We start from the raw sequence: 14,912 nt of genomic DNA, 5'->3' as shown, positions 1-14,912 counted from the left end.
TTGTTCGTTATTCCTGTATACATGTATCCTGCACTCAATTAAAATTTGCAGTCTATCAAGAGATGAAATAAGAATAAGGGCCGTGAAACTCTCATATGCTTTTCACACTGTACTTTTTTTACCTTGACCCGGGAAATTGGTGGGGCTAAGGGGGGGTGGCTTACTCCCACCAATTTTCCAGGGTTAAGCTTAGCCCACTCTGTTTTTACACTACGTTTAAGTGGGATATCATGGTAAATATTACGGTATTATCTGGCCCTGCAAAAAAGCAGGGTTAGCGGCCTTATTGTGGTGCTAGTGCAGTGCTAAGAGATGCAGTAAGAAACGAAACCGGGCTAAGGAAAAGTGAGGCTAAGCAATAGCCGATCACAGAAGTCGAAATTGCACGTTAATCATGCTCTGTATGGTAAAATCATCAATATTCATGAGCTGTGGGATAGTCTGGGGTTAATGCGCTAACCCCGGTTATTAAGCAGATAGTATGGGGTTAAGAAAGACAGTGTGAATCCAAAAAAAGATAGCATGGGGTTAAGGAAATGCAATGTGAAAAGTATATCAATGTGTGATTGTAATTTTGTATGTATATTTTCAGAAAACACATCAAATGTCAGCAATCTTTTCATTGGAGTCATGACCCAGGTCCCAGATAAAACTTGTCCTTGAAGTGAGAAAATGTACTTCCAACATCTCACTATCCAAGTGCTTGGGAATAATTGTCTCCATTACTGTATACACAGACATAATGCTGAACCTGGTTGCCTTTTGCTACTATCGTGTTTTTGTTTGTTTAGCTAACAGCAAGCAATGACAAATCATGTAGATGTATTCATACTTCTATAGTGATGAAATATGATATGCAATATGCACTGTGCTCCAGAAACACGTACAGGCCTTCTTGTTGTGCTCAGCTGTACTACATTGGATAAACAATGATTAGAAATTGATTTTAACACTATAACAAAGCAATATACTATTCACATGAGCAGATGTGGAGTGTTGTTTCATTGTGAGAGAGGGTTTGGGAGAGAAAATGAGAAAAAAGATCTGGGTAAAGAAAGAGAGAGAAGAAGAGGACTGAGTGTGTCGAGGGGGCTGGTGTAGATATTCGGTGCCAAGGGGGGGGGGGGGGCTGAACTTATTTTTCATTGGGCAAGTCTAGAAAATTTTTGCATAAGGTTGACCCATGTTAAACTTAGGGATTTCTAAGTTGAAAAGGTGACTCGTTCGGGCCCCCCCTGAATTGATAGTTGATATGAGTTTGGATTTGATACAGGAGTCAATTAGAGACACCAAATTATGAATAAGAATGGAAGAATGAGGGGGGGGGGGAGTCAGAGGCGGAAATAGAAGGAGATGCCTATAAGGGGGGGGGGGGGGGGGAACAAAAAAGAAAGAAGTGGAAGAATATGAAGAAAAGGGTAACACTAACAGAATGTATAAGAAAGGAAAGGGTTCAAATTGGGAGTGAGAACATTTATTTTGAGACCTTTACCGTTGAATATGAGGATTGAGGATACCAATGCTTACATCTATGTATGTAGGGATGACATGAATTACCAATACTACAGGATGTTGTTTGACCAAAATATATCGTACATTGCTTGGTGGAGCCGGCATCAATCAGATCACAGTAGCATACCAAAGAAGCCATGTAATTAAAATTGTATACGGCCTTGTATCGCCAGGAGATATGTATTTATTTTGTCATCAATGTAGTCTATATTTCCAGACTTTCTTTCCAAAAGTGCAAATAGAATGCGAATAGTATGTGTGCTCGACCTTAAGGTAATAATACCATGATTACATACATGTATATGATAGATCATAGAATCAAATACACTATCGAAAGGTCAAAACAAGGACTTAGAGTCACCAGAAGGTTGTATTTAGGTTGGGTCATGGTTGTAAAATAGTTCACTTCACTTTAAAGGTACATGTAAATTCCAGTTTTGGTAACGATCTCAAAATGACTTTTTACAGAATCTAATATAATGACCACCCAAGTGTCTGTTTGTATGAATAAGAAATATGTGCCAAAGGATTCTGGAAGAAATTGTGGAATTGATGAGAAATAGCATAATAAGTTCGGATTCGGTCACTTCCGTTGGGTCTTTATTCCAGCAATAATAATACAGTGTCCCACGTGTGCCTATCTGTGTTGGCGATCTTCAGTGTGATCGTATTTCAGCTTAGATGTTATGATTTCACAAAGTTCAGTTTATGTAACTGTACCAGATCTAGATCCAAGATGATATAGTCATACTTTAACCTTGGTTTACACACTTTCTCATGAAATAAGTGTTTTACTGCAACTACTATCATTTAGCTTTAAAGGTCAAGTACACCTCAGAAAAATGTTGATTTGAATCAATAGAGAAAAATCAGACAAGCACAATGCTGTAGATTTCATCAAAATCGGATGTAAAATAAGAAAGTTATGACATTTCAAAGTTTCGCTTATTTTTTTACAAAATACTTATATGAACAAGCCAGTTACATCCAAATGAGAGAGTCGATGATGTCACTCACTCACTATTTCTATTGTTTTTTTATTGTTTGAATAATACAATATTTCAATTTTTACAAATTTGATGATTAGGACCTCCTTGCCTGAAGCACAAAATGTTAAAATAATGGAATTCCAAATGTTCAGAGAGGAATGAAACTTCATTTCACATGACAATTACAAGAAAATCAAAATATTTCATAGTTCAAACAATAAAAAAACAAAAGAAATAAATGGAAAAATTGAATACCTGTAGAAAGCTTTTAAAAAAAGAGCTTGTAAATGACAGTCCAAAAGTAAACAAAAATACAGATATGTTTACATACAGTGTAATAATGACTTAACATCTTTTAACAGAAACATATTGACTTTGCCTACATGTAATTTATTTGCATTTCTCTACTTTTTCTTCATAAATTTCACAGTTTTTATCAACCTCTTGAAGGAGACACCAAATCAGAACCATCATGGCTGACCTGAAGAAGAAGCTTTCGTGGGGTGGTAACTTCTGCCGAGGATTCCTCTGCTGTTTCAACTTCCTTTTCTTGGTAAGTCTCAATCAGTGTATCAATTTTCAGTCTATCAAAGGGCTATCAAAGGGTCAAAGGTAGCCTATAAACTAGGCAGAAGCTGCAGCTTTTGTCTTTGCCTGTTCTGTCCTGATTCTGTTACGCATAGGATGGGGGGTCTGGACACTCAAATTTAGAAACCTTTTTTGTCTATGGATTACACAAAAAATATGAATTCAATAGTTGTAATCTTCTTCAATTGTGTTCTCTATAATATTGCTTAACACTTTGTTCTAAAATATTTTTTCCGAATGGCTGTTTAAAATCGATTGTCCAGACACAGAACCTCTCCGGACACAGAACAAGTTCTGGTTATAACATGAGCAATGCATTGGATGTGGATGACTACCAACTGTGACTGCAAAGTGGCCATGGCCTATACTCTCTGGTCTTGCACTAGTTTTTTCCTTTTTACTGACTGGGATTGGGTGCAGGATTTTGTACAAAAAAATGCCACCGGACATTCATCAATAAAAAGGAAACGACCTAAACAAGCCCATTTGTTTCATGAAATTGCTCCTTTGGCGTTAACTCCATCCCTGTACTTTGGGTATCACTGTCAAATCAGCTTTCACTTTTTTCAAATCAGTTTTCTATTTCTGTTTTGCAGGCCTCTACAAAAATTTTTTTCGTCACTTGCCCTGTTGGGCAAGTGATGAAAAAATTTGCTTGCCCGATAGAAAAAACTGCTTGCCCAATTTTTTAAATAATTTTTAAAATAATAATTAAATAAATTTTTTCATTATGACGGCACTACTCTTATTTTTATTAAGGTATACTAAATAACAATTGAGAATCATGTCCAGTATAAAAGAACACACATTGAAAAGGATATTTTCAGCAACGTAGGCCTGAGTCTTTACGTTTATTTTGGAGAAAAAAAATCAATATTTTATGGCTATTTAAGGTTTTAAAAAACCCTTCAACAAAAATTGCTAAAATTTCATATTTTGCATCTTTAAATCCATGAAATGGCTACCTGCGTAACATATTTCCTTAGAATTGCTTTCATTTACCGTAGTTGGAAACTATAAAGAAAGCCAGTGAAAAATGTTCAGCTCTTTATTGACTCGGAAAAAATTATTTTATCATCAAAAGTGGAGTGGCTAAAATTTCACATTTTGCATCTTTAAATCCATGAAATGGTCATTTATTTTCCATATTTCCTTGATTAAAAAAAAATTAATTGGAAACCATCAAGTCTTTTCTTCATCATTTTATGATGTTCCACTCGGTCAATAATTTTATCTACATGTTTTCACTTATTAATGAATTATTAGTAACATTGTTTACGGTAATATTGTATGATTTTTAAGTAATCTTTTTCACTATGCTTAGAATCTTGGGTGTGTGTGTGTGTGGGTGTGTGTGTGCGTGTGTGTGTGTGCGTGTGTTTGTGTGGGTGTGACTGTGAGTTGAACTTTGATATAAATGAATTCAATATCTAATTTCTACTTCGCCTATTCGAGTACAATAACCTGTACTCGGCCATGTAATAAAGGCCCACATACCCTAACTTTTCCTGAAGTTCTTTGAAAACGCAGACTTCTACGAAAATTGCATTTCTCTATGGGGGAGTCTAAATTTGGTGAGAATGTATTCATTAATAACTTAAATATACATGACAATAAAGAAATCATCAAACTTTATTGGAAGTTTTGAATAATATACCCGAAATGTAAACTCTGTCTGAAACAGAAAATCACCATTATTGAGGCCTTTACTGAGCGAATTGTCCCCCAGAGCTCTGGCAGAGAGACAGAGCTCAGACTGGCTAGCTAGTATGCGCACGTGTGTGAGCATCCCGCCGGCCTTGTAAAATAGATGGAGCTTTGTTTGATGATTTATTGTCTGATATTTACCTCATCCCCTCAGAAAGGGAAACAAATGAATTTTACTTCATAATTAACAAATACAGCAAGTTATTTTAGATGTTAATAGGCCGTTTTGAAAAGCAAAGCCGAATGACATGACAACTCACCAATGCGAGGTTACTAGACTCTGTGATTTATTTCCTGTGTAATTCTAATTATTTTATCACAGAATTGTGATATCGGAAGGGGGAAAATGTGCATTAGAAATTGCACATGGTGGTAGTCATAATGGACCCCTATACTACATTCAACTGTTTCCCGGCCATTGCGTTGATTTTTTTCATACCCGGTACCATGTATGGAAATACGTGGTACAGAAAAAATAACGCAATTTCGGAATTCGAAACTGCGCTACTCGTTATTTTTTAAGGCTGATTCATGATTTTGAGTGTGGATTTTGGATGATTTATGGAAAAACGAGGTACGGTACTGAAAAAAAAGACGCAACAACCACTTGCCCGATCGGGCAATTGACTTTGAGAGGTGCTTGCCCGCACGTCATTTTCACTTGCCCCGGGCAAGCGGGCAAGCGGGTTTGTCGCGCCCTGGTTTTGTTTTCCTTGTATTTTAGTGTGCATACAACATGTAGCTCATTACATGGCTGGCAAAAATCCATATGGCACTTCTGTAATGGAAACATATATTCAGGAGAATACAAATTACCAGATAAAATCATAATTCTTTGTGGCTTTTCTCATTATTAAAAATTTACTGGGTGGCATGGTACCCGTGGTATTTTCACTGCCAAGCTTAATGCATATTTATTCATTGAATATACATCTCCTTAGATATTATTTGTTTGCTTTTATTTCTGCATTCAAAATAATACAATATCAACTGTGACATATGCAATATACAAAATAATCCATAACACAAACAATATAATAATAATACATTATGGCCCGTATTCTGAAGTTGGGTTTAACTTAAAATCAGGTTTAAAGTTGTGGTTTAAGTATGGATAGCCAATTATTACATAAATCACTAACAGTAGAGATATCATACTTCAGCTCATTCAGCTCTCAAATCATTCACAATTGTCTAGGAAGTGTAAAAAGATGATTGTTTGTACCATGAATGATTCAGGAAAGAGCACAGTAAACATAAGAAACATACAACTTAAAAACTTTTTTGCACTTTTGGCTTGGATTAGCAGAGTTAGACCATGATCTAAGACTAATTTAAAACTGACTTCAGAATACGGGCCAATGAATACAATATAACATTGTGAGCATAAACTTGTCTCTTTATGATAATGATAATAATAATTGTACTTAATGAATGCAGGAGACCGCCATCATGAGCGGTTAAGCTTGAAATTGATGGCGGCCTTATGAGCCAGTAACAACAGTGCTTGTGTGCACGTATCCATTCCAAGGAAAGGTCAAGACTCCTAACGGTTCAAATGAAAAAAATTACAAGTATTAAGAGAAGAAAAAATTCAGTTGTACAAAAATGAAACAAGTTTGTATGGTAATTCATATCATAAAGAGGGAGGAGTTGAATAGGATAACTAGAAATATTTTCGTAAATGTAGATATGTTTTCAAGTTTCATTGGAAAGACATTTCAAATTTGCATTGATGAATTCAAGTATTGTCACATGTCTCCTTTTCAAAAGAAATCCCTCCATATGGGTGTATCATAATTATGTTTGTATAAAGTATGACATTACTGGCATACAGAAGAAATTTTGCCCTCTACCATGTCTATTCCCCTCAAAATTGATCACTCACTACACCACTGTATAAAATACATGTATTTAAGTTTCTACTGCATGAGTCCTCTTTCTTCTCATATTATTCTCCTTCAGTTGGGAGGCATTATCCTCTTGGCTCTAAGTATCTGGATTCCGGTCGATGTTATCTAAGTGTTTAATTGCCATCCTGACCGAAATCTCCTCCATTCCCCTGCTTGAGTCAAAATATGAACAGAAAAAAATCTATAAATTACCCTATCTCTTTATTTTTCTCTTCTCTTTGCAATATCCCTCAACAAACTGTAGGAATCATCTTGGTTCTGGTTGATACTGTCTCCAAGCATCTTACCACCTTCCTGACCGAAACCTCCACCACTCCCCTGCTTGAGTCAAAATATGAACAGAAAAAATCTCTAAATTACCTCATCTGTTTATCTTTCTTTTTTTACAATATCCCTCAACAAACTGTAGGAATCATCTTGGTTCTGGTTGATACTGTCTCCAAGCATCTTACCACCTTCCTGACCGAAACCTCCACCACTCCCCTGCTTGAGTCAAAATATGAACAGAAAAAATCTCTAAATTACCTCATCTTTCTGTTCTCTTGTCAATATCCCTCAACAAACTGTAGGAAACACCTTGGTTCTGGTTGATACCATCTCCAAGCATCAAGATTCAAGAAGTTTATTTTAATTTCCATGACAAATATAAATCAAATACAGATACAAATCAAAGTATGGGTACAGGATCAATTTTACCTCAGCATAATTATATAATAAAAGCTTGTATAAAATAGTATTAAGCGTGTATGGAAATGAGGGGATCCACTAAGAAGCATTGCTTGTAGAACATGGATCCTCTATAGAAAAAATTTCTATTAAGCAATTGAGAAAAGGCTAAGTAATAACAGTTAATGAAATGTGGAAATTCATTCGATTGTACAAAATGTACAGATATACAATATCATAAAATGGGAAAGTAAAATGTGATATATTGGTAAAATTAAAAAAAAAATTATAGCAAAAAAATGAAAATCTTACACCTTCCTGACCAAAACCTTCACCACTCCACTCCTTAATTCAATATATGAACAGACCAAATCTCAAAACAGCTTAATGTGCTTTTCACACTGCATTTCCTTAACCCCATACTATCCTTAATCCCGGACTCTCCTTAACCCCATACTATATTTTTTTTCCATTCACACTGTCTTTAACTCATACTATTTGCTTAGCCGGGTCAACGCCTTAACCCCGGGCAATCACACAGCTCATAAATATTGATGATTTTACCATACAGAGCGCATGTTTAACTTGCAATTTTAACTTCTGTGATTGGCTAATGCTTAGCCCCACTTTTCCTTAGCCCTGTTTCGTTTCACACTGCATCTCTTAGCACCGCAATTGCGGTGCTAGCACCATAATAAGCTGGCTAACCCTGATAGTACCGTACTACTTACCGTGCTAGCCCACTTTGCTAAAACGCAGTGTGAAAACGAAGTGGGCTAAGCTTCGCCCGGGAAATTGGTGGGGCTAAGATCCCCCTTAGCCCTACCAATTTCCTGGGGTTAAGGGAAAAAAATGCAGTGTGAAAAGCATATTATTATGTCTTTCTCAATTCCCTCCACAGCTTGGAGGTATCATCCTAATGGCTCTTGGTATCTGGGTTCTTGTTGACACTGACTCGAAGCATCTTACCGCCATCCTGACGGACAACCTCCACCACACCGCGGCCTACATTTTCCTCATCGCTGGCATCATCGTCATGGTCGTGTCGGTGTTTGGATTCTGCGGAGCTAAGATGGAAAGCAAGTGCTGTCTGGGAATGGTTAGTATCGAGAGGCGAAAGCAGGGTTTCAAGAATGGAACCCCAACCCCCCAAAAAAAAGAAATCCAAAAGGTTGCCATTTGTCTCCCCCATTGATATATATTATACTTTGTGTTCGAAAATTCCTTTCTCTTTGACTCCCCCCTGAAAAAAAGTTTGATATGAATTCATGAAAATTGGAGGTGAATGAGCATTTCTTTCATTTTCATAAAGGAAATTTTACCTTTCTGATAAAAGATACGCACTAAAGTTGTAAGATTATTATCATTAATTTCTTTATTTTCTCTTTTTTTTCAATTTCAGTGTCATTCATTTGTTCGTTTGTTCATTTGTCCATCCGTCTGTCCATCCATCTATCCATTCATTCATATGTTCATTCATTCATTCATTTCATTCATTCATCCATCCATCCATTCATTTGTTTGTTCTTTTGTTCCTTCTTTCATTCTTTCTTTTCTCTTTCATCCATCCATCAATCCATCCATTTCAGAGCTATTTTGTGACAACTAATACTTTGATTTTTTTTGTCATCCCTATTTGATTTTATCCTCAGTATGTTTTCTTCTTGGTTGTTATTTTCATCATTGAGCTTGCTGCTGGTTGTGTCGCCCTCTATTTCTACGTAAAGGTAAGTGAATCTAATCGAAAATAGAGTTGGTAGAATATACATGTAGGGAATACAGGCCTACCAACTACTCCGTTTTTTCGAGGAGTTAAAAAAACAATTATCCATTGAAATGATGAGCACTCCGTTTTTCCATTTATTTAAAGGTCAAGTCCACCTCAGAAAATTGTTGATTTAAATCAATAGAGAAAAATCAGACAAGCACAATGCTGAAAATTTCATCAAAATCGGATGTAAAATAAGAAAGTTATGACATTTCAAAGTTCGCTTATTTTCAACAAAATAGTTATATGAACGAGCCAGTTACATCTAAATGAGAGAATCGATGACGTCACTCACTCACTATTTCTTTTGTTTTTTATTGTTTGAATTATACAATATTTCAATTTTTACGAATTTGATGATTAGGACCTCATTGCCTGAAGCACAAAATGTTAAAATAATTGAATTCCACGTGTTCAGGGAGGAATGAAACTTCATTTCACATGACAATGACGAGAAAATAAAAATATTTCATATTTCATATAATAAAATACAAAAGAAATAGTGAGTGAGTGATGTCATCAATTCTCTCATTTGGATGTAACTGGCTCGTTCATACAACTATTTTGTTGAAAATAAGCGAAACTTTAAAATGCCATAACTCTCTTATTTTACATCCGATTTTGATGAAATTTTCAGTGTTATGCTTGTTGAATTTTTCTCTTTTTATTCAAATCAAGTTTTTGTTGGGGTGGACTTGTCCTTTAAAGGGGAATGAAACCTTTGGAACAAATAGGCTTGTGTAGAAACAGAAAAATCAAAGAATAAGAATAAAGAAAGTTTGAGAAAAATCAGACAAATAGTGAGAAAGTTATGAGCATTTGAATATTGCAATCACTAATGCTATGGTGATCCTCACTTTGGCAATGCGACAAGGATGTGTGATGTCACTGATGAACAACTTTCCCTTTGGTGGACTTTAAAATACCCTCAAAATGTCTCTTTTTGCTTTTTCTTATGATGATACAAACTCTTTATCCATGATGTATTCTTAAAAAATATGTATTACATGCCCTCATGTAAACAGAACACATTATGTATGGATAGATGTGATAAAAGAGGCAATTCTAGTGAAATATATACCAAAGTAATGGGAGAGTTGTTCACAAGTGACATCACACATCTTTGTCGCATTGCCAATTTGCTATCTCCATGGCATTAGTGATCGCAATATTCAAATGCTCATAACTTTCTCATTATTTGTCCGATTTTTCTCAAACTTTCGTTGATCTGTTTCTTTGATTTTTCTGTTTTCACACAAGCTATCTTGTTCCAATGGTTTCATTCTCCTTTAAGATCAAAATAAATCAGCCCATATATGTATTTGTGTAGTGGGTGTAAGAGTAATACAGTTTTTCAACACTTATAATTTCTCAATGTTGAAATATAAGAATGCTAAACATGTATTGATTAAAATAAAGTGAGCGAGACGCACCTGACATCGAGCAGAAAATTTGCGTCGTGCGATAAGGACTCCTTTTTTTTCCTTTTCAAATGTTGGCAGGCCTGGGCATAATGATAAAAAACAGCTTTTAAAGATTTAAAGAAAATGTTGATAAAGACTAATATTTCACTATAACTATATTCCGTTATTCTCCAGATAGTATGTGTGGTTGTTCAGTGTATATGTAAGTCATATTAGGAATTAAAGCATGCCCAATATATTTCAAGAAACATAACATTTCTCTATACGGTAATGCAAAAGACAATAAGTACTGCTTGATGCTCATATCATGTGACCAGTGGCATAGGAGAGTAACGGCCCCCTCAAAGTTTAAGGTGGGAGCTAGGTCGCCTCGTTCCCCATCCCCCAAGTGACCGAAAGTCTCACAAAATCGCAATGCATGACTGTATGTCTAACATTGGTTGTGCTTGCAGCTTCAGATGAAATGGATTTTCGGTTACTACATTTATTTTAAACTCCTTGTTTGTGTTGAAGAAAACAGTCTAAAGAAAAATACCATTTGTGGTAACGATCTCAAAATGAGTTCGAACAAAATCCAATAAATTACCACCCAAGTGTTTGTATGAATGAATAAAAAGTATGTGCCAAGTGGCTCTGGAAGAAAATGCCTGATTGCTGAAAAATTAGCAAAATATGCATGGAATTCCATCAAATGTTGGGTATTTTTCTGAGCAACAACACACTGTCCCACATGCTTTTCTGTGTTTTTTTTAGTGATCATCAGAAATATCTGTTTTTAAGCTCAGATATTTCATGATTTCATAAAGATAATTTTATCCTAGTGGTTATTTCCTCCCCTAAATCATTGAAATATGTTTGCTGCCCTCTGTAGACTGATGTTGAAAATGACCTGACTAGAACATTGAAGGATAACTACGGAGGAAACAGCACTGCAGACGAAAGCATTACAAACTCATGGAATTTCATCCAGAGAGCAGTAAGTCTGATTTTAGTAAACAGCTTTCATGAGGTTAATAAATGATTTAATTTGAATTGAATTTATTTTTTCCACTTTCGTTTTCTTTAACTTTTCACAACAACATATCCATAAACAGAGAATAATTATCATTATAATACATGAAAATAAAGAATAATTGGATTACAATTTAAATTTGAAAAGGTAAACATGTATAGAAAATTAACAAAGTATTCAATTAAACTATCAGTACAATAATAATAATAACGGTATATTTACCTTGGGTAGCCACTTCAGTTCCGAAAACTGTTCTCCCAGCGGCCCTGCTATTGTTATTACCCGGGTACGCTAGGCTACCTATTCAGGTGCACACCTCTTTTTGAGGAATTACTTCCTGCCGGTACCCCTTTACCTCACCTGGGTCGAGTGCAGCACACTGTGGATGAATTCCTTGCGGAAGGAAATTTCGCCATGGCAGGGATTTGAACCCACGACCCTCTGTTTCAAAGTCCGGAGAATAATAATCCACTGGGCCACTACACTTGACGTGGTGGAAACTGAATTAAAAGCAGGGCTTGTATTTTTTAGGTCCCTTAACAATATAAATAGTATAATGACAATCGTTTTTACTAAATAAATTTGAAAAAAACTTTGGCAACTCTTTTGCGTTGTATTTAAAAATAAATTGTCCTAATTGAAAGTAAAAAAGATTGTATACTGTCAATATTTTATTGGCATTTTATTGAAAATACTTTCCGCCTATTTTTACAATGATTTCTAGCTGTTTTACTAGGATACTTTTATAGATATTTTGATTAAAATTTTAAGGTATTTTCATACAGATTTTCACAATTTTTAAAAATTTTTTTAACATACACACAGATACTATTATAAAATGATCTAAGTATCATATTTTGTTCGTATTAATTACATTACCCAATTTTTGCAAATGTAAGGTCATTAATTTTGTTCATTTTTGTTTATAATTGTTTTTTTGATTTGTATGTGGAAAATGGAAAGAAACGAAATGAAATAAATCAATAAAATTATTATTATTGATTATTATTATTATTATTATTATTGTATTATTATTATTTATATTATTATTATTATTATTGTTATTATTATTATTGTTATTATTATTATCATTATTATTGTTATTATCCTTATTATCATTATCATTATTCTTATTCTTATTATTTTTATTATCATCATTATTATTACAGTTTGACTGTTGTGGAGTAAAGGGTAATGCCAGTGAAGCCGTTCGCATGTATGGGATGAGTACATGGTATGCCAATCAGACGGGTACACCCAAAGACATTGTTCCTGTGTCTTGCTGTAAAAACGAAGAAATGGCCGATGCTTGCCAGCATGCCACCGGCAGCTATGCCACCTACATCCATGACCAGGTAATGTATGGTGTTTTCATAAGTTAAAAAAAATGAGCAGAGAAAAAATGATAGGGGTAATGTGCGCAAGTGTCGATTTCATAAACTTCGTGAATAGCAAGACTTTGCTGGAGTGTTCCAAAGTGCCACTGACATCAGTGACTAGTTATGGTGTTTCAAATGTAACAAATAATCAGGGGAAAGGATGGGATCAAACCCATGTCCCTCAGATTGCAAGACAAGAGTCATAACCACTAGACCACGGCTCCTCCACAAGGGAAGGTGGGGGATCGAGGGCAATTTTTAGTAGATTCATTCATTCATTTATTCATTCATTTTGGTTTATTGTACAAGATACTTCCTCGTTAAAAAAACCGTCGGGAGACTGATACAAACAAAGATTACAGTGTAAGCATAAATTTCACAGTTGCATAAGTGAAATGAAATAATCAAATAATATAAAGTAACAATTAATTGATGTTGTTATATTGCACTTGCAAGGTAATTTTAGATGAGAAGGCGTTACAAAATAAATTCCAAAGATATTTATGAATAAAAGTTATAATATGGTAATGATAACTAGATCTTGTCTTGTAGTACATAGCAAGACAGGGCTAACTCTTGCCAACATGCTACCGGAAGCTATGCCACTTTACATACATCTATGATCAGGTGTGATGTTTTGAAAGGAACAAATAACCTGTTGTATATGTAGGGTAAAGTCTTTGGGCAATGTCAAATGACCCTCGACATCATCAGAGACTCCCAACTATATATTTTCAGCTGGAGATATCCTGCTTTGGACCCTTTTGAAGATGATCCCCTCTCTTCCCTTTAGCCCGTATCCTGAACTCGGGTTTACATCAAACCCTGGTTTAAAGTTGTGGTTTAACTATGGAGAGCCAATTGGAACACAGATCCCTAACAGTAAACATTCAATTTATTAACTCATGTGACACCCAAATTGTTCATAATTGTCTGGGAATGATAATGATACGTATTTCTCTTCATTATGAAAGCAAAAGCAAACAAAATAGATAAATAAGAAAAATACAATATAAACATAATTTTTGAACTCTTGTCTCCCCATAATTTTAACACAGACCGTGGTATACGTTAAACCTGACTTCAGAATACGGACTTTGAGCCTTAATTTTCCCCACCCTAACTTCATGTTCCTCTTTTTCTTCCATTGCCAGAAAAAACAAATCATCATTGTATTGTTTGTGAAGTGAATAATTGCTTAAAAGGAAAGCAGATAAGTCAGAGGAGGGCAATCCAATAGAGCAATCAAACTTTTATACCATCCGCAGTTCATGAACTGATTAAAACCATGTGAATTTGAAAACTTAAATATCGTTTCATGTGAATTAAAAAACAGAGAAAAGTCATTTCAAGAAGTTCCCATGTATAGGGAATCTGGGGCCCTGTTTCATAAAACTTGTTACAATAACAAATATGCAATAACAGTTAAAAGTTACTGAAATCCTTCCATTTGATTGGCTGATTTGAAACTTGTCATAGAAATTGTTCATTTGTTATGATGACAAGTCTTTATAATGAAACGGAACCCAGAGTGCATTGTTCTCTGGAGTTGTTCCCTATGGGAAAGCTTAAAGTTTTTAGAAAAAAATCTACATTTTACGCCATCTTTAAATCACATGTGTCATACATTTTTTTGCAGGGCTGTTCTGAGGGTGTAAAGGGCAAGGTTGCTGAATACGGGACCGTTCTTGGAGTTATCGGAATCATCGTCGCCGTCATCCAGGTAAGATAGGCTTTAGGTTTCCATCAAATATTGCAAAACAAATTTTTTTTTATTGTTTAGCAAAAGATGTGGAAAACATATTGTAAAAAAGAAGTTTGAAGTTTTTTTTTACTTCAAAGCAAATCAGTGATACATCAGAGCTATGAATTTTATCACTTTAAACATACATTACAATCTGAGGTGAGTACATGTATTTTTTTTTAAATATGTGTATTTACTTATGATATACAT

General features: G+C 34.9%; 1 protein-coding gene across 2 annotated transcripts in view; it reads left to right on the top strand.

The window, feature by feature from the left end:
- LOC121422061 (tetraspanin-11-like) overlaps positions 1–14,912 on the top strand; it is a 33,873-nt gene that overhangs the window by 16,202 nt on the left and 2,759 nt on the right. For both annotated transcript variants that reach the window (XM_041616865.1, XM_041616864.1), the window contains exons 2-7: positions 2,932–3,054; positions 8,277–8,474; positions 9,028–9,102; positions 11,439–11,543; positions 12,749–12,934; positions 14,598–14,681. In XM_041616865.1, coding sequence (XP_041472799.1) covers positions 2,974–3,054; positions 8,277–8,474; positions 9,028–9,102; positions 11,439–11,543; positions 12,749–12,934; positions 14,598–14,681 — 729 coding nt within the window. In that variant the 5' untranslated portion in view covers positions 2,932–2,973. The remainder of the gene's footprint in view (positions 1–2,931; positions 3,055–8,276; positions 8,475–9,027; positions 9,103–11,438; positions 11,544–12,748; positions 12,935–14,597; positions 14,682–14,912) is intronic.

This window comes from Lytechinus variegatus, chromosome 9 (assembly GCF_018143015.1).
Source record: "Lytechinus variegatus isolate NC3 chromosome 9, Lvar_3.0, whole genome shotgun sequence".
Lineage (NCBI taxonomy): Eukaryota > Metazoa > Echinodermata > Echinoidea > Temnopleuroida > Toxopneustidae > Lytechinus > Lytechinus variegatus.
This window is presented reverse-complemented; position numbering and strand designations above follow the sequence as displayed.